Raw genomic sequence first — 21,230 nt, forward strand, 5'->3', positions numbered from 1 at the left:
TAACGGTTACGCTAACCGTTCTAACGGTTCGATGGGAACATTTAACGGGTACGCTAATGCCTCTAACGTTTTTGATACAGTTCTGTAACGGATTCTTAACGGCATTGCCTGTTTAACGGATAAACGTTAAAGTACGTTTTCCTGTGCAAGATCACATATCTTAAATTGTCTGACTTTCTAAGACCTTTAAGAGCGGATGTCTGTAAATATCAACCAGAGGTGTGCAATAGTGAAAAGTTCAAAATTCTCAAAAAAAATCACAACATAGCCCACGGTAAACTATTGCAAGAAATACATGTTTTACTTCGATCCGATAATTATTTTTGATGTGAGGCTATGATCTTGAATTCACCGCTCCTGAACCGGGTTTTCGGTGTCTGACACCACATGTTGCGAAGACCTTGTTTTAAGAATCAAACCAGTTTTGTTTCAAACGAAAAACATCCAGTCTGATAAAGTACATAATTATGGACATCACGAATGGTATGTTACTCATCTGAAGTGAAAATTAAATATTTAGGAGATTTTTCAATATTTACAATTTTTTAAGCCAAATTGACAAATTTGCAAGGCTAAAATCATCAACTGGTACATGGCGTTGAGGATAAAGATTTACACCACGTGAAAGAGCATCATTTCTTCTTATAAAATCCGCTTTCAAAACTATGGGCAACACAGACTAATCCAGTCCAGGCAGTCCAGCCAGTCCAGACTAATCCAGTCCAGCCAGTCCAAACTAATCCAGTCCAGCCAGTCCAGACTAATCCAGTCCAGCCAGTCCAAACTAATCCAGTCCAGCCAGTCCAGACTAATCCAGTCCAGCCAGTCCAGATTAATCCAGTCCAGCCAGTCCAGATTAATCCAGTCCAGCCAGTCCAGATTAATCCAGTCCAGCCAGTCCAGACTAATCCAGTCCAGTCAGTCCAAACTAATCCAGTCCAGCCAGTCCAGACTAATCCAGTCCAGCCAGTCCTAACTAATCCAGTCCAGCCAGTCCAGACTAATCCAATCCAGCCAGTCCAGACTAATCCAGTCCAGCTAGTCCTAACTAATCCAGTCCAGCCAGTCCAGACTAATCCAGTCCAGCCAGTCTAGGCCTAGCCTTTCCAAACTAATACAGTCCAGTTAATCGGTGTGCATACCTCGGTTGCTTTCTCGTCCTGTTTTTTTTCTTGTTCTTTATCTTTCTTTTTATCTTCCTGTCTGATTTCAGCCTGACAAAGAAACAAAAAATATTAGGGATCTTGTGTCTTGATGATATAAGAGCTGCAAGTCTTAAAGTCATTAACACCTGGATTATCAATAATTGTAATAATGTTATAATTAACGTGGACTAGTTAATTAATGAGAGTGGGGGGGGGGGGGGTTGTCAGGATGTGCTGTATGAAGTTGTTATTTTGAGATACAGTACATGTATTCTTACTAATATTATTATTATTATTAATATTATTAAGTTATTAACTTAAAGGTGAATCTGATAAACACCTTCACAAATGAAAATAATCTTTACAGTAATGAATTTCAATTATGACATGTTTTGTGTCAGTATATAATTAACTGAGACCGGAGTTTGCTTGTTCTGCGAAAGTGATAATTTTAACAAAACCAAGAACAAGGATGGGAGTCCTGCACCCTTATGATTAAGGAGAAGGGGACTTATAACTGCAGGACAGCTTTTGTTTCCTTGAGGTGGGTCTACAAGACATTGCCTGTAATGAAGCGTTACTTATAACCACAATTTGAAAGTACGTACAAATTAACTTCATTTTACAGATCTCTTCATGACAAGAACAATCACATCTTAAAAGACAAAGTAGTGCATATATAATATTACCATCATGATGGTGCACACCCGACCTCTGTGCTATGGCTGTCAACAGCCTACGTGTAGCAGCTGCCACAAAAAACAGTTTTGACTAAATTAAAACCATGTAGATGTTAAACTCTGTCTCTCACCCTCCACTCACATAAATGTGCTCTTAAATCAGGTTGAAGAATAGACAATTCAATTTCCGCTTAAACTGGACCTGGTACATTAAAGGAGGTACATGCATGTACAGTGGAATTCTGCTCTATCGACACCCCATTAATATGGAGGTACCTGGATACCACAGGCAGTTTTGTTTGTCCCAAACTAATTAAGGTCATACAATTTTTAAGGAACTTTTTTATGTCTCGAGTAACAAACCCTCCTACATATCCAATCCTCCTTTACAGACACTGTTTATCTATGCACTGTCTATTTTCATTGTCGCGATTATGTACTAATTGTAGACATCATACCCTGTGTTCAAATAATGTCATAGTTGTAGCTGAATGACAATTGATCATGTTACCAAAAAAATGTAGCAAAATAGACATGTTTGATCAGTTTGTCTTTGCCTCTGTTGTTGTGTTTCAAGAACATAAAAATAATTTTGTAGGCCAAAACTATGATAAATGAGCCTAAGCTCATCTAACGCTCATTTAAGCTCATTTAAGCTTATTCAATGAATTAAATAAGAAAAAAACACGTATCCAACTGTTCATAACATTTTTCTTGCGAGCCCGCTTAATCTACAGACACCCAGATAATATGGACACTTTGGCATGTTGCCTCTGTCAGTGTCCACATTCCACTGTACGTCAATCTGCTGTCTCAATCGATCCTTTGTGGCCTACTGTACCTCCTGTTGTTTGTTTGTTTGTTTTTATTTTTTGTGCATTTCAGGATTTGATCTTCTAAAAAAAATCACAAAATTGCCAAACTGTCTTGCTGACATTGACACATAAATTCGGTAATATTTTAAACTGACTTACCTCCAGTTTGCGTTGGAGTTTGTGTCAAATCCACCTGTGTAAATGTAGCAGTGGACTGGGTAGATGTTATTGTCGATGTGTATTGAGTTCCTACTGTATTGTAAAGAAAAACAAATTAGTTAATTGAATTACCACATTCACCTTTGAAATGCTCTGAACCACCCCTCTGGAGCATTAGGGTGCTTACCATTTACATGGAAAACCTGGAAATTCCAGTTGGAAAATCAAATGACACAGAACGTCATTCCATTTAGAGTGCTTCTGAGGATATGGGTTTCTGGTCAAAGTGATGCATTTCTATTACCTCCTTTTGGGATTTACAGCTGATGTTCATACATTTTACATGTTATCCATCTTCTGTTAAGACATTAGCTAAATATTCCATTTCGTATTTATGCCAAAAATTTCCATCCGGGTAATTTGCGCAAATGGTAAGCACCCTTGGTCCTTGTTTCACTTGCAACAACGATAACCTTTTAACATTTTACCAAAAAGGCATCTTCCAATTAATTATTCAATGACTTTGAGGAAAATGGAAGTTGTGGTACAAGATTGAAGTTATGTTGGTAGTTTTAGATATGGATCTCTTGGCCTAAACCCTGACACTGCGAAATGCCATACATATACATACCTGAATGAAAATAGATTTTTTTCTTGTTTGCTGAGGAATATTTTTTCGTCAGCTCCTCCCCACTCGTCAGCCCTTTCTTAATGGTGGCCATAGAATGCCCTCTTTCGTGGGACTTGATGAAAGTCAAGCTGTAAAAATAAGAGTAAACTGATTTATTAAACTGATTTACAAATAACCGTCCACATTTTAAAGGTTGAATGAAGAACGATCATCATGTCTTAGTTATCTAGGGATGCACTTGCGTAAAATAAGCTTATTTTTAAGCTTAAGTTAAGCTTGTGTCTAATACACAAGCTGTAAACATGTTGTTATCCATCCTGCAAACCACAACTGCATCCCATTTACAGTTTTACTGCCAGCTTTTTCCAGTTATCAGCAGCAACACTGATCAAATCCAACCACAAGAATTTCCAACATTCGAACATGTTTGCAAGATCGTAGATATCAATGGAAGGATCAGTTCCTTGACTACATTATTCATTCACAAATTCGACTCTATAATCAACTGTTGTCGTGACTTTTCCCGCGCTCGTCACAGGTCACGCGCAAAGTTTTCTCTCCTTTCTTTAATTGCTTCACTACCAGAGAATGACAATTGTTGATCCTTATTTCAGCAAATAATTGTTACTTGTCCGACGTAATGAATTTGTAACCTTAGGTATGCTGGTTACCAGATAAGAGTCTTTACCCCGTTGTGCGCCAGAAGTAACCGCGCCCAGTAACAAATTTATCATTTGTCTGAGCAAAAACATTCGCATTCCAGAAAATAAAAAATCGCTTATTGGCCGGGATCGAAGCTCCCGAAGCTTGATTGATATACTTGTTTCACTCACATAGCATGTCTTTCCTATTATTCACAAGCCAAACATACTAAATTGACATGTTCTAATAAACCGGGATTGTAAGTAAAAGCCATTTAAGGCTTACCTTTTAAGGGAGAGTCCAAGTAATGTTGGAAAATGTGCCAGTAACAATCTCCCCATGTCAGCTGGGGAGTGATTCTTCGTAAAACTTATCTCGGCGATCCTCCCGTTCTTCTTCAATAATTCCATCTGTTTACCAGATGGTGCTTTCATTAGTGGTCTCTCTAAATAAATAAACGTCCTCTTAAAGGCCCGCCTATTATGTTGGACGTTTTGCTTCTCCTCGTTCACTGAGCCTGACATGGTTCGACCTACCAACTACGGTTCGAAGCGTAACGTGGTGGACGCGAACACGATACGCCGAAAATACGGCAAAATGAGCCAATCATAAAGTGACAAGTAATCAAGTAATTATTTATCCTTTTTTTGTAATATCCGCGACTAATGAGCGTGGTTATATTTGCGAGGTGAAAGCCGTTTTCAAAAACTTCAAATCCATTTGTAAATTAAAGAAAGAGTTTTGATCCTCTCTTCGCCAATAATAATATAATGATAATAATAATAATAAAATAACAATGAAAAAACGACAACGCGTGTGTTTACACATAGTCAATTATCAATTTATATGAATTGTGTTGAGAATTAATCAGTTCCCAAGGGGTCTCCCAGAACGGAAATAGGAACACGTGATTAGACGTTCACAGTGAAAATGTTTGTCAGCGTTTTCGCGGACGATGTGAAAACATCAAAAAAAAAAAGTTCTTGATACTATTATTAATAATTTTTGAAACGTTTATTACAATAGCGAAAAAAAGCAATATCCCAGACCGGGATCCCATAGGAGCTGAGTTTCTTTGCAATTTGACGACTGAGACGACAATTTTCTAACCCCGGATGTCTCACCTTCAATGAACTAATCACTGTAAGGGTTTCGTATATCGCCGAGGCTAATAAAACAGCAATGCAGTTTTTCCCGTGGCGCACGTTTATAACGAATAATACTCCTTCGTTCTTGGGGCTCTAGAATTTCTCTTCTCCTTTTTTTCTCCTCTCTTGTTTTATCATGTCCCACTTCAAGATCACCGAATCGACGGACAAAAGTTTGGACTGCAGTATCTGGTGAGAGTCAGTTTGATTTGACACGATGATCTAACATAATCTGCATACTATGACTTAAGAAAAACAAATACTCTAATTTTTACGTTTGTCACGGTCCCCATAGTCAATAGTTTCGTTTTACCTGTATTTATACTATATTATGCTTTATATTTGCAGTTGTTCAACTATGCTCAGACCAGTCACACTCTTATGCGGGCATTCAAGTTGCCAGGGATGCTTGGCCAATTTAGTGAAGAAGTCAAAGCCTAAACCTTGTTGCCCGCTGTGTAGAACAGCGTTTGCGAGTGATGCGACCCTTAATGTCAACATCGTGTTAAACAACCTGACGTGCAAACTGGGCGTCGCATGTACCAATTTGGGCTGTTCGTGGACAGGCAAATATGAAAATGCAGAGGACCACTTGAAACATTGCCCAAGACAGAAGGTCAACTGTGTTAACAAAGGCTGCCAACAAGTGCTAACCCGGGAGGATGTGGAATTGCACAGCCGGTCCTGCAGTAAACAAACGATTCACTGTGCAAAATGTGAAATGCTTACGACAAGAGAAAGTTTGCCCCACCACGTAGAAACCCTGTGCTCGTACAAGATAATTTCTTGTCCGCTCGGCTGTGGAGAGAATTTACCGAGGTATTAAAGTTCTCGGTGTTACAGCTAGTGTTTATTTTTTTTTCCTCGAATGAGAACTGTGCATTTCATTGTTCTTGCAGATGTCACGTAATCCTTCACCTCGACCAATGTGACGAGAAGGCGGTGCAGTGCACTATTAGAGGCTGTCACGCAATCGTTCGAAGTAAAAACTTTGACGACCACTTGGCAACGGCCGCCTCAAGCCACATGGTTCTCCAGGCTGGAGAGGTACAGCGGCTGCGAAGAATTCTCTACCACAAGGTTAGCAAATTTTTCATGCCATTACAGAATATGGCTACGTAAATGTTTACTTTGCGTTGCCTTTGTCAATGCAAGTTGTGCCCATCTCCACCCCTCCCGGCAATAGTAGGGCATTATACCACACTTTTTCATCCCGGGGATCGGGCATTAGCCTTCCATCCAATTACCCCGGGGCATTTGACCATCTTACTTCTTTCACCTTTCAACATTGTTTTGGTTTTTTTTTTATTTTCTTTGAACAGAGCTACGACATGACTCCTTCTATAGCACTGAAGGAGGGAAGCACGACATCTTTTAGATGGGTGGTGGGAAACTTCAGCCACTATGTGAACTCCACAATTGCTAGTCCTAGCTTTGTCTCTGTGGAGAGACACAGATGGAGAGGCATCTGGAAGAACTCCTCACTTTACCTCCAGCTGCAGTCAGCAGTTCACCCGGTGACTGCAAAGATCAGGTATAGGGCGTTAATTTATTCGGATGAGCTAAATTATACGTTGAAAGAGGATCAGCCTTAACTTGATTCCAACATATTGACAACATCAACAATTAAGTCAGTTAACTTAACTTAACTTAACTTGATTCCAACAATGACAACATCAACAATTAAGTCAGTGTCACTTTTTTTCCACAGGGTGGTTCTGTTTAAAAGCAACCAGTGTGAAGAGGCTGAAGCTGTGACTTTGCCTACGACCCACTTGAACGAAATGGAAATGGTCAAGGCCCGCGATGGCATTGCTTTCAAAGTGTTGAATGAAGATAAATTAAAAGTAAAATTTATTATTACAAGCTGCAGTTACGATTGAACAAATTAACCATCCAAATTACATAGATACCTTTGCGTACAAAATTTTTTCTACATAGTTTCGATAGTTCCTTGACAGTTTTTAAAAACCATTAGCAATTTTTACCAGAAAAATTATGAAAAAAAAAAAACAAATCTGTTGATCATTCAAATTACTTAGTTACATAAGTGTAAAAAAAATTTCTGCGTAGTTTTAATAAGTTTGTTTAAATTTTCAAAACAAATGAGCACTTTTAATACCAGAAAATGATGTTAAAAATTAATATAACAATGACACGTGTGCTGATCTTTTGGATTATTTAGTTACTTTTTTATAATAACGTTTTCCACATAGCTTTGATACTCATTCAATCTGTTTCACATGTATTGATTAACGAGTTTCTATGAATTCATCACAATACGTTATTGTTTTTAATCCAAAATTTAATATAATTAGTTGACTCCCTTTATGCATCTTTTTCCATTTTCACTCAATAAACGTGTTATTGACTTGAACATACGTACATTTTCTTCATTGTAAAATATCCAGCTAGATATCCTTATTCAGGGGATTTATGGGGTATCGTTGAGAGTAATTAATATCAAAACTGTTACGAAGAAGAAAGGCTGTGACTTTCTTCTTATTGGATAAAATGTCTCTCTGATCGTGAAATAAATCTACATGTAGATCTTTTTTGGACGGAACTTCATAACCACTGCATAATCTGTTACTTTTATTTTTTCGCGGTAGTCCTTACACTCAATTGTTTTTACTGAATACAAGAGGATACAAGAGAGGGGATAGGAAAAACCGAAAGGAGATTTCAACATGCAGAAAGTTGGTCTAAAATCGCACGACAATAAGTCAAATTACCAATTCATTACTGACACTCGTCTTGAAATCACACAATTTTTTGGTAAATATTAATTTTATTCATCCCCTTGCACATTTCACATTTTTCATTTTGATGACCTAACAACAACAACAACAACAACAAAAAAAAACGGTGTGATTTAGAGCAGAAAATAGTGCGATCCGTGAATGAAAGGCACTGCTGAGAACTAGCCAATCAGAATGCAAGGATCAATAGTGATTTCTTGGGCGTAATAAACAAAGAAATTGCTGTGCAAACAGAGATTGTTGATTAGAGGTGATTCCATCCAACTGCATTGCGCATTCTTTCTGTACATATTTTTTGTAATATGTAAATTAAGGTTTAAATACCACTGCAAAAACCTTGAACGATTAATCTTACTCCATGTTGGATTAAACAAGATTGTGATAAGTCAATCAATAAAAATTGAAATGAACTCAAAGGACTGCAGTAAAAGGTTTATAAGGACAACTGACAAATTCTCAGAAATTACCGTCTCTCATTATAAACATCAGGGATGGAAAAACAAAAACTTACTAATCTCGTTTTCTCGGTCCGTACTGTAAGTTTGCCGTTGATTTATGAAGCGTACGAACCCTAATCCAATGGGAAAAAAAATGATGTGTAACGTACAGTCCGGACCTCACGCCCGTTTATAAGAGGTATATATTTATGTTGTCAAATTATAACTGTGTAAGTACATATGATGTAACAGATAATGTAACAGGGCCTTTGGGGGAATTTGGCTCCGTGGCTTAGCGAGAGATGCTATGCTACTTCCGATTTTTTTTTTATATAAAGTGGACCATATCTTATTCAAGGGAAATAGTATATATTGCAGACCTTGACTCATTCTGTTAGTGGTAGAACTCGGGAACATTTGTCATATAATACTCTTAACCTATAGTAGTACTTTAACGACTCAATTTCACTTGCATAAACTTAGTAAGCTTAGCAAATAAAGGTAAATTTCAATATATTACTTTTCGCGCCTTTACAAACTGAAGCTCATTTCTTATTACAAAGAAGAGCAGGGATTCAATACCTATGTTATTTGCTCGACGGTTACTGCAGTATTTCCTAAAAAATAAGATTGACCTACTTTTAATGAGAAATGTTCAATAACAATAATAAAAACACCAAAATGTTTGGCAATAAAAATCTGCGATAAAATATTTTAAAACATAGCACAACGTTTCCCAAACGTCATTATCAAGTGAAAGTAAAATAATGAAATCGAGTATATATAGTGAAGAGATGAATAAGTTGAAAGTTAAACAAAGAGTTTGGCTCTAATGGAGTCGCCCTGGGTGTTTAAATTGAGTCTTATTGTTCTTATGTACAACATTTCATAAACAAGGCAATCCCATTTCGTGCTAACTTTTTGAGCATTCTAAATTGGCTCTCATTGAGTAAGCCAATGTTCCCATGGGCATCTCTCAGATGGCGACCAGTGGCAGAGTATCGGTGATCAGCAATGCGTTGAAACAAATGGAGCGTCGTATATCCGACGTATTTTGATTCTCACAAAACGCATTAAAAACAGTAAACAACGCTATGCTTATTTACAATGCGTGGCTTGATCTCTTTAAGCTTTTGGTCTTGCTCAAGTTTTTTACTGGTGTAGATTGGTTGTACATCAATACCGATTTTTGAAGTGAGGCGGCACAAGTGGCTTTCTGATGGAGGTACGCTTTCCGCGCTTCCGTTAAAAAATCACTACCATTACTGAAATATTTTAAAGAAAAAAAAATCACATGAGTTTCTGAATGGTTGTTGCAAGCTGCAAGTGTTCTGCGACCGCGGTACGGATATAATTGCTAGCAGTGTTGAGCACACACTGGCGTGCGGCTAGCGCGCTAGTTATATTGGTCCATTTTGCGGTGGTTTATGGTCTGTAACTTACATTTTGGACCTTAGCAAAGTTTGTAAGATGTAATTCTTGATGCTAATTAATTAATGGTTATTTTCTTCTGTACGACCAGCGTGCTTATTCCTTTTTGTTTCGTTATCACAGGCTGTAAGTTTCAGACGTGTGTATAAACTAGCTTTTGTCTGTCTTTCTCTTTCTAAATTGATTTTCACTAAATGTTACCGTCTCGAAAGAGCCATGGCAAAACTTGTCAGAAACTACCGAAATTATGAGCTGGGCCAGTTTTTTTTTGGACAAAACCTAGAAAAAATAAAGAAAGTTAATGTAGTACTGTGGTCGGGGCCGAATATAGCGGAGGGCGGGGGAGGAGGGGTCCGCTGCTGCCCCCGCAAGGCAAAAATTTTTTTTTCTAACGTAGTGTTTGGAATATCTGAAAAATATTACTTCCATGAGAATTCCAAATAATTATTTTGAAAAATGTTTTGCCATTGAGGCAAAACCAATACGAGTTTTATTAGGACTGACAAACCTATACTTTTCTTACCTTTTAAAATCTAGCTTTTTAAGACCTGCGCGACTCCCAAGTTCTGTAGCAAGTTTGAAGGATTTGATAGAGCCTTGCATTTAACCATCGTATGTTGAAGATCGAGGCAACTTTCTGTGTAGGAGTGAAAACAAAAACGTCCAACTAAAAACCCTGTCTGTGTACGGGAGACCCCTGAGAGGGTTGTGCAGTGTTTGCTCCCAGCCCCGCAGATAAAAATCCTAGTTACGGTCACGCTATTTTTGCTGACCGAAGTCGCAAGGAGAAAAGTGAACATGAAATTTAATTTACTACGAATTTCTTCATATTTATCCTTGAATGCAAAAGCTATAAACAGTTCCCTCATCTCTTCCAAATTAACGATCAGACGATCTAATCCTCAGTCCGCATCATGAAAAAAGCTGCTGCTCTTATACAATTGGCGTGAAAACATGACGCGCTCTTCATTTAATTTATTCCCCGTGTAAATCGTATTTCGCATAATTTTGCTATTCCGCACGCCATGCCACATCCTCCTTTTACCCTCACCGTGAGTACAGTTGCCGTTAAAGTTTCTTCTTGATAAAGGTCGGACCGCCAAACAACTATTGCGTTGCCTTTGTCGGCCCATCTGACAATTATGCTTAAAATTTTTAAGCGCTGCATACTCTCCAGCCAGAAGAAAGGTAGTGTCACAATTGAATTTTAGTTTTTGAATGTTAGGACGTCACTTTTTCATGAAAAAATCTAAAGAGGCGAATAGCCCTCTGTGCAACTTCATTTTGATTTGCGAAATGATAAAGTGTTGCAAAAATTTCTTTGTTCCAGGAATTATAAATCCTCCATTAATTAAATGTCAGCTTTTTGAATCCCTCTACGGTCAAGTTCATTCATAAACCAAATTTTCGTGTTTCGCTCCTCCACCGACGCAGCAGCACAGTTAAAACTAACCCGGCCCTGTATCCATTTCTTTATATCCGATGCTCAGATTCCACGCTCGAACAATATTTTTGTCAGAAACTCAAAGAGGGAAAATGCTAAGATGGTAAAACGCACAAGCTGCAGCATCGAAGTCATTAAGGTGTCTCCGGCAGGCAACAGCATATTCGGCCAAGCGCACGAAAGCTTAATAGTCCCAATTAAAAAGAAATATTTCTTTTCCTGAGACAAAACATTCTCGCACAACATTTAATAATGACACTTAGGACACCGACAACAGCTTAAAGAATAGAGACAAAAGATACACTAAACAAAAACAAACGCACGCGCTGCAATTAGCCAATCAAAACGCGACTGTACTACAAACAAGTTTGAAAGATAGTCTTTTCGCTTAACGTTGATGTGCTAGATAGGACATAAAACAGAGTTGTATATTCCGTTTATTTTCTGTCTATTTCGATAGCCAAATCTAGTGTCGATCGTAAAATCGTTTTGCAAAAACCATGGATCTGTACGAATGTATAGATTTGCAACGGGGTCCACGGCTGAATTTGATTCAGTGGCTTCAGCAACGGTCTCTTATGGCCAACCCACTCAGGTGCGCACAGTGTAATCACGACATGGAATTGAAGCAGAGGAACGGCAATCATATTGATGGTTTCCATTGGTGAGTAAAGATCAGATATGAATTTCCTTCTAAGAGCAAACGATCCCATGGCTACTAACAGTCATTGTTGAAATATCTGATGCCCACGCCATAAAACGGAGCGTATAACGTTTTATTTGGCTATTATCGCAACTGTTTCGTGGAACAAGGTATGACCAGTAATCCACATACATATACCCGCCAAAAACGGACTGATAATATCACAGTCAGCCTGCATGTTTAATTTTTTTTTTGTCTTCAACCAGCCGGAACATATACATTTTTATAACCCCTGAAGTCGACTAGATATATGGCAAGCCGAACAAAAGCCTTCAACCGTTTAAATATGCCTTTGAGTTGTATCGATCCTAGAGCGATTTAAGACACTGAACAGCTCAAGCAAGACCTTGTAACCCTCTAAAAAATGGCAACAGTGGGTCGGACTTTTAACAACTTCGCTTGTTTGAGCGCTCATTTGCATATAAAACTTACAAGCAAGGAATAAACTTCTCTCTTCTTTGTCACCTTCAGACTCTGAACAACTTCGCAATGAAAAGGGTGGTTCACAGCAGGTGCTATAAACACTTTTTAGTAGCTTTATAAATAAAGCAAATATCGATTTTTAACAATCCAACAACTGTTTCGCGTGACTATTCTGATTTTTAACGGGAACGAAGTTTACAGTTGTGACTACTCAGCGCGCTTGATTGGTCGCAAAGAATCACTTATGTCCAGGATCGAAAGCGTTGTAATTTACTAGTAAAACTCTATAGCAATTTTAGCAAAAAATAAACACATGACATGACATTGCTAGCAAAAACCTTCAACAAAAGTAGCAAATGTAACAAGAATGACAAATGTAGTAGGAAGGTTTCTCCTGTAGGCATTATAATGGGGTTGCATTCCTGTGTTTTGTATGGTTTTAAGCCATAATGTTGCATTTGGAGCCCCTTAGAAAGTATTACTTGAAATAACCTGAACGTTGCACTTGCTTTGTAGTTATAACCTTCGCCTTTTCATCGTTTATCTCACAACACGTCACTTCAGTGCCTAAATTATTCAGTTAGAATTCATGTCTTATGTCTGCGGTACAGCATCAAAAGTAACAAGAAATTTTCCTGTTACTACCAAAAAGATCGTTAAAAAACCAAAATGCCCGTTAACAGGAATCGCATGTGTCACAAGGTTTGCACTGTTTAGCAAAAAAAGTGACAAATGCTTTTCTCGTATTCTCGTTGCATTCCATTGCCAGCCGCGGCTGCACGAGCAATTTTTTGCTCGCGCAGGTGATGCCATTTTTTTTCAAATTTTGTTGCGTCGCCAGCGCGCAATGGTGGCCACACGAAAAACAAATTAAAGGCCGCGCGTTACACGGCCAACTATCAGAGCGATTTTATTGCGAAAGTTTCAACTCTTGCCACTTTTTCTTGCCACTTTTTGAGCTTTCGCATCACCAGTGAGGGGGTGGCTACACTTGTGATCTTCATGGCGCTCTGGCGATGCAAAAAAAATTGAAAAAAATCGCATCACCGGCGCGATCAAAAAATCGCTCGTGTAGCCGCGGCTTTATTCTTGCGTTATTCGCGATTTTTCACCCTTTTTACCTTTGTAGTGACTTTTTTGCTAAAATTGTTGAAAAGATCTGCTGAAAATGTTTTGTTCCGCGAACACAGCATAACAGTACTACTCAGAAACTAATCCCCTTTCTCTCGGATGTGGTCAATTAATACCTGTTGTAGACTGTTTTGAAACATTGTTGGTTCAAGTGTTTCCCTAGGCGCTGTAGCGAATGTAAGAAAAAAAGAAGCTTGCGCACCAACAGCTTTTTCGAAGAGTTTCCCAAAGTTGCACTAGGGACTCTGCTTCTGGTCATTCATCATTTTATCGCTGACGATTCGCAGAGGAAAACTGCGTGCACGTTACATCTAGACCCAGGATTAGTTTCCAAGATATTCAGGGGATTACAAGATATGTGTTCCAGAGATTTGGTGAATAGGCCAGTCATCCCTTTTGGAGGCCTAGGTGTGGTCGTTAAATGTGACGAGAGCAAGTTTAATCACAAGAGCAAGGTAAGAGATTCTCTTGTTTATTTCAAGCTTATCACTGGCGTTTTTAAATCTCGATCTTGAGGCCTTTACTTGTGTGCAACTCGCCAACATGGTCTATACATATAAATGACGCGAATTGTGAAAATATTGAAGAAAGGATTGAAAATTGAGACGGAAGTGGACGAAAATGTGAAATGTAGAGAGACATGCAGTCAGTACAAGATCGAGGTCAGGCTTCTGCTGTAAAAAAAACTTGTCCCGCCCACACGTGTTAGCACCAGTTTGATTTGAGCACTTTTTACCTTAGAAGGTGACTGTGATAAACAACTGATGTAGGAGAAAACAAAATTTTTTAAATACATGGCTAAAGGAGAGCGTTTCCGGGAAACAGGTCAAAGTTGGAAAGTTGGTCTTACTGTAAAAAAACACTTGTTGAAAATTTTAAACTTCAGCTAAAAGTATGAAGTGTAGCCAAGGGCGGAAAAAGAAAATTAATAAATGATGGAAAAAGGCCTGGTTAAAAAGGCAATATGGCTCCGCTTTTCTAGTTGCAATCCAAGTTTTGAAAGGTTTTTTTATAAAAGCGGTTGGCAAACGGCTTGGATGAAATAATAGGTCCCTGGTACATGACAGACAAAGAGAGTCGCCATCAAACGTTTCAATGTATAATTCAATTTACAATTATTGGAGCGACATCAAGGTCAAAATCTGGGTATTGTTCGACAGGTGGCAGGGATTTTATTTTATTAGTTTGTAGACAGGTGTCTCCAATTAGATTCTTGTAAACTAGAATTTATTTATTTATTGACGCCCTTTATTCTCACTGAGAGTAACGTCAGAAAAAAAATATGCCTCGGGGATGATTTTAGCGCAAACGTATAAAAGAAACTGAAAGTCAGGCTCGCAGTCTCAAATCCCATGTGTACTGTAATTAATGGTTCGATCTCCAGACCTGAAACAAGAAACACGGGTAATTGGACTGCTAATACGGACAGTTAACCAGGGGCACCCAACGGATCGTTTCGGTAAACTATCTGTTCAGAAGGCCCTTAATCCCCTACAATTTTCTAAAAATAATTTTCGCCTCGAACTTTCTTGATATGGGAAATTTAAGGCCTGGTGTTTTAAGATTGATAAAAATGTCGTTTCGGGTACCCAAAAAAAGGTCAGCTAAGATTTTCGGAAAGGAAATAAGACCAAAGTTTTCTGGAAAATGGACAAAAATGCCTTAGTAATTTCGAAAAGACTCAAGTTCCCCTAGAATGACCGAAAAGATAAAAATATTATAGCGCAGCTTTAAATGAATCTAGAGAGCTTTAAAGGCACCCCAGGTAACCTAAAATAGCGTTTCAAAGGATCTGAGAGAAAACTCCCATTGGGTTCCACTGAGTTAACCACCTAGCCCTATGCTAGCCAATCAAAATCAAAACAAATTTCATAAACGCTTTGTCAATTTTTGGATAAAGGCCGTTACCATGGCAACATCACATCTAATGACAGGCAGATACATTCTTATGTTTAGCCTAAATTCGTTAATATTTATACTTTCCTTCGTTGAAATATTTTATTCTTTGCCACATTAATTATGGAAAAATACGAGGCTCACTAGAGTTTTAAGACCTTGCCTAAATAGGGTTAATTGCAAAAGAAAATCTAGTTATTTTGTCTTTGAACTTTTGTTCTAGAGATTTACCAGTATGGGTACCAATATAATAAGGCTTTTTTATAGGTAGATAGGTAGATATTCTGTTATTTTTAGCCTTTACTTCTATAATATTTTTATTTCCCTTCGGTGAAATGTCTTTAATTTTTTGTCACATTATGGAAATGATATTGCCAGATATTCCGTAATTTGTTATTTTTCGCAAGTGAGCAGATTAGCTCTGACAAATGTTAACAAAAAGAAGATATTTTATAGGTACTGCATCTGTTTACCACTTGGCCGATTTTCAAAAAAATCCACCGATGTAAGTTTTTCCGATTTTTGCTGTCTGACGTCACAAAAATTCAGAAAAAACACGCGCGGTTCGATGTTTACGCGCGCGTTGTCTACGCGAAACCATCATGCCCGACTGCATGCGTATTCAAACAGTACTGAAACTATTTTGACTGAGCCATCGACAGTGTTTATGAGTATCTATACCGTAATATCTCCCCAATTACGAAAGGAGAGGAAGAAAGTACTTGACTATTGTAGCCAAAATTCGTCTCAAATCAGTCTCATGCAACACGCACAGCCAAATTGAAATCACTCACTTCTGAGTTACTCTGTGAATTGGTCCCTGCTGTTATTTTCCTCCAGTGTGTTAAGGGTGGATATTTAAAATTTGGCCACCAAGTCGCAAAGATAAGAAAGTGTCTATTTTCTGCATAAAAAATGACTTAGCCTTACATAAAGTTTGGCAAAAATAATTACTTCACTTTTTTGACCACATGAAAGTTATCTTTTTTGTCACGTGACAACTCTAAAAGCTTCAAAATGTTTGTAACAACAATGTTAACACAGTTCAGTATTTTAATGTGGTAAATATCATTTCCGTTGTCAGATGTTTATATGGAAAGCATGCAACGTGAACTACTTTTCTTCATTTGTTTCTGTAAACACATGGACATGATTAAAAGCCCTCAATAGGAGTAAAAGAACAAAGAAATAAAAATATTTGTTTAAGATAGCTTCCCCTACCTTGTTTTCGACAAAAGACTTGCAGATGAAAGAACTAGTGAAAAGGGTAAGGGTACAAGTGAAAAGGGTACTAAAATTACTCGCCAAGTTTCACAACGATCGGATAAATCGGTGAAACAAAATAGGTCACAGTTGAATACCAACGTACTTTTTATAGACTTGCCATTTCGTATGCTACGCGACAGACGTTTTCAAAAGAGAAGATGTTACTACTGATTAATAAGTTGTATCCTTTTACAGCTTTACTGTTAAGTTATTTTTCCTTAATCTCGGTTTCAAACCCCTATATTAAAATGTAAAATGTAAATTGCCTACATGTAGCATACTAATTGAAGGGCTGGGAGCATAACCGACTTATGTCGAATTTCAGCCCGTTTTTCGATGTAGCTGGGATTTGTGCAAAGTTTTGCATGTGAACCGCAATTCGATTGAAAACCGTTGTCCAGTATTTTTTCACGCCGCTTTGTGTTTCGTATTAATGCCATTGAGAAATTTTACCATCTTGTAAAGATATATCGGTAACATTATAGACACTGGATGACCAAAAGGACAATGCACTGAGGATTAAATACTTGTATTCAATATACACTCGTTGTCTTTGAAACACGGCACACGAAAGCGGTGTTTTTCGCGGGAGCAACGAAAAGAATGCTGTCATGCTTTTATTTGATTCTGTTACAAACTACTACGTACGTGACAGGAATGTCCGAAATGTAAACAGTTACATCCTCCAAGAGAAAATGTGTCCATTTCCTGGCGTAAAATCCAGCTTTGTCCCGTTTGTCGACATATCACTCTTCATAATGCAAAATACTAGCATTCTACACGATTAACAGGAAGACATGTAGCCATTTCAACGATTAACAACGATTAACGGCAGTTCTATTAAAAGGTAAAGACTATCTATTCTTTTTTACGAGCAGTCGGTGTTAACCATTGAAAATCTATGTTAATCGTACTTTTATTGAATCATTGCCTTGAAATTGTCAAGTTAATCGTTACATACCGAATTTCAAGCCCGGCAAACCACAACTAAGGCTTGCAAAACACCTTGCACATGGCAGGATTTGTCTCTGATGCTCCCGCGGGATTTGATAATCGAATTGAAAAATTCATCACGGCACAGTTATCACTACCAAGGAGGGATTCTTTGGACATCATTTCCACCAGTTCCTGTGAACTGCATTCCTCAATTTCATAACTTTTCAAAAGATCCATAGATGTCGGTGAGTTTACAAACTTCACCAAACAAAAGCGAAACCAACTAGCCAGTACGATACGCAAGTTGTTTATCCCGACTTCCTTGATCTATTTTGGGCTTGTTACAACCCGCAAAAGTAAACCATGATATCGTCTCAAACGTTACTTTTAGAAACAACAACTGGTGCGACTAAACACAGCTCGTGGACAGTGGAAACTTTTAGCCTACCGATAATTTGAAAAACAAGTCTGACGTGGACAAAACCTATGAAAAAATTTGCCTTTCAAGCGTGTTCACTTGTAGACAAGCAAACTACCAAATACCCCTCCCCCTCCCCCTGACTCAACTTGTAGACAAGCAAACTACCAAATACCTCTCCCCCTCCCCCTCCCCCTCCCCCTCCCCCTGACTCAATGTTGTCTTTTGGGTCACGAACAGTTTCCTGGCAAGCATCACTTCCCACATCAACATTGCATAAGGGGAAGGGGGGAAGGGAGAAGTAACTGTTGTAGAATTATGAAGGGAGAAACAGTAAGTGAGTGGCTTTTTGGCTGTCTGTGTTCGGTTCTCAATGCTTAGGGGGAGGGGGTGGGAGGGAGAAGTAAGCAAGTGGTTTTTGTTCTGTTCGTGTTTGGTTTTCTCAAGGAGTTTTGTCCACGATTGTAAAACCGCGAAATGTTTTCCAAACCAGGGAGAGCCAAAATTCGGACAAATCCGTGCGAAATCGAAAGCCGCGCTAAAATTCGACATAAGTCGGTTATGCCCTCAGACCTTCAATTGCATGTCAAGTCTATATAAAATGCGTTAGATTGTCATATTTATCTCCACTGTTTGTGTTTTATTTTTAACCAAGCTACAATGGCTATTGTCAAATGGTGAATTATATGAGTAGGGTTTGACAAGTTAGTAGTAGGGAACTAGTTTTAGGAAATAGCTAAATAACCAGCCATTTATCTATCATTCAAACACATTTAATTATCATTCAAAAACATTTATCTATCGTTCAAACACTTGCAAATCCGGCTATTAAACTAGCAGTGTTGTAAGTTTGTAACTTTACTTAATTAATGACATGGCGCCTTATTTTGTTTTCAAATCATCGCTGTTATTCAAAAAATAAAAACTTCTTTCCGTGCAAGAACAACATTAGTTACGTGTTGCTGTTTGTATTGTATCGTGTCTAAAACAGCTACAATTTATATATTTTTATTGAAAATTGACAAAATAAAATAACAGCAAAGGAAAACCATAATTTTTTTAGTTGAGTGTGGTTGGTGGGGATGTGTGGGGTATATCCTAGCACCTTCTTAAAAAAAATGATAGTCTGTTTGCAAAGAGAGGACACACAAAGCGACTAGACTGGAAGGAAGAGAAAAAACAAACAAGAGAGAGAGAAAGAGAGAGAAAAAAGAAATTGGGGTGAGGGGGGAGGTTGGTGGGGACGGGAAGGAGAGGTTCCCCTTCTTTTTCTTCTTCCCACCTCTCCCAAGTCCCCCTTTCGCTTGTTCGAGCCAGTTTTCTGTTTGTTTGCCCGGGGATTTCGGGCGCTCTCTAGACTATCCAAAAGGGACTGCTAGCAATCTAGAAGATTTAACAACGTGTAACCAGAAATGTTATAATAAACGGAGGGGAAATAGACACAAAACATGCTTAAACAATGTGTCCAAGAATTCAAGGGGTTCCTGCTGGTATATTGAACGTTAAGCAGAAAACAACACCGACAACAATAATAAACTCGAGTAAACAATTATTAAAGAAAGGGACAAAGAGAAAAAACACAGTTTACCAATAAAAAAATGGGTTTGTTTTTAATTAGTGCATTTTCTTTTCTTTTCTTTTTTTTTCTGTACAAGACAGAAAGATTAGAAATCGAGTTCGATTTCTGCCGAATTCGAAATTAACCGAACTCGAAAAAAGTCGAGTTCAATTAAGCAACAACTCGAATAAAAGTCAAGTTCGACATTAGAACGAACTTGGATTAAAGTCGAGGTCGATATTTAGTTCTAACACCGAGCTCGATTTAAAACGACCTCGCTTTTGAAATCGAGCATGTTTTTAGGGCACGGTGTCAGATCCGAAGTGTGCTTTCAGTTGGAGTTCAACTTTGAGTGAGTACGACTTAAATAGAGTACAGTATTGGAGACCTGTATACACTTTATCATTTGAATTCGAAATTGGAAATTCGACCTCGGTTGCCCAGAAACAAAAATTGATCCGCACTTTTAACCACGGCATTTTGATAAAAATTCATTCAAGCTGGAAAGCAAACTTCGATAATTACTACTCGCGGTGAAGTCAATCGAACGAAGCCGAGCAAGTTATCATTGAAACCCAATCTTTCGATTAATTTGGCGATCAAACATAACCTGCCTGGGGCTTTGGGAACTTAATTTGGTGTTCTCTAAAATCTTACCTGCATATTCTTGTTTGAAACATAACTTATGTGATCACAACGATTGAAGAAAGTACAATTGGAAACAAGTGTGAGTTCGAATGTGCTTGATGACCGAATTCAAATAAATTAAACGATTAGAGCTCGATTGAGTTTGATCATTGAAAGTTCGATTGACTTCACCGGATAATAGACCTCTATAACCACCCTAGTGATTAGCTAATTGTTGAACTCGCTGATTCAAACAACAGAAACCTAAAACTGGTTATGATTATATAGTACGCGCGCGTTATGTCAAAAGATTTGAGATACTTCGTTCTCAGCCAAGAGATCTTAGCCGGATGGTAATCTATATTTTTTTATAAACGGAATAAAAATTGATATCGTCAAATCGGGTAACAGTAAGGAAAGTGGTGTTGAATAACTGTTTGAAACATAACTTATGCGACCACAACGATTGAAGAAAGTACGATTGGAAACAAGTGTGAATTCGAATATGCTTGATTACTGAATTCATATAAATCAAACGATTGGAGGTCGATTGAGTTTGATCATTGAAAGTTTGATTGACTTCACCGGGTAATTATGATTCTATAGTATACTTCGTTCTCGGCCAAAACTTTGCTTTTACAGAAAGGAATAGAAACTAAAATCGTCAAAATGGGAAACACTAAGGAAAGTGGTGTTGAATAACTGACGAAGAAACTGACTTAATTCAGATTGTTACACAATAATAGTTTAGTATGTAGATCATCTTTACCTTGTCGGGCCATGAAACTTTCTTTTTTGGCGGCTCAATGTTCTCGTTTTCCGCACTTGACATGTCCGGCAGGTACTCTTTTATCCATTCGAGGTCTTTTGAGTTCAACACATCCTCGTCATCTACAAGAACAAATTGTTAAGATATTAGTTATGTTATAAACAGTGTTAACCAGTTTATAAAACAGAAAAGCAGAGAGTCGAGCATCC

The 21,230-nt window shown here is 38.0% G+C and overlaps 2 protein-coding genes, 1 long non-coding RNA gene and 1 pseudogene across 3 annotated transcripts; 2 read left to right on the forward strand and 2 right to left on the reverse strand.

Moving 5' to 3' along the window:
• LOC146486383 (uncharacterized) overlaps nt 1-21,230 on the reverse strand; it is a 93,550-nt pseudogene that overhangs the window by 70,475 nt on the left and 1,845 nt on the right.
• On the reverse strand, nt 1,236-3,978 carry LOC146486388 (uncharacterized). Its single transcript, XR_014859517.1, has 4 exons — nt 3,431-3,978; nt 2,800-2,892; nt 1,835-1,894; nt 1,236-1,291 (listed from the first exon to the last, which is right to left on the reverse strand). It is a non-coding gene; the product is annotated as an uncharacterized LOC146486388 (long non-coding RNA).
• On the forward strand, nt 5,524-7,356 carry LOC146486389 (TNF receptor-associated factor 3-like). The gene is made up of 4 exons (XM_085100580.1): nt 5,524-6,039; nt 6,120-6,300; nt 6,543-6,754; nt 6,932-7,356. The coding sequence occupies exons 1-4, from the start codon at nt 5,552-5,554 to the stop codon at nt 7,101-7,103; spliced, it is 1,053 nt and encodes a 350-aa protein (XP_084956706.1). The 5' UTR covers nt 5,524-5,551; the 3' UTR covers nt 7,104-7,356.
• Nucleotides 11,795-14,231, forward strand: LOC146486390 (uncharacterized). Its single transcript, XM_085096727.1, has 3 exons — nt 11,795-11,958; nt 13,715-14,006; nt 14,139-14,231. Exons 1-3 carry the CDS (start codon nt 11,795-11,797, stop codon nt 14,229-14,231), a joined length of 549 nt encoding a protein of 182 aa, XP_084952853.1.

The sequence above is a fragment of the Pavona decussata genome, unplaced genomic scaffold, assembly GCF_977016875.1.
Source record: "Pavona decussata unplaced genomic scaffold, jaPavDecu1.1 SCAFFOLD_21, whole genome shotgun sequence".
In the NCBI taxonomy this organism is placed as follows: domain Eukaryota; kingdom Metazoa; phylum Cnidaria; class Anthozoa; order Scleractinia; family Agariciidae; genus Pavona; species Pavona decussata.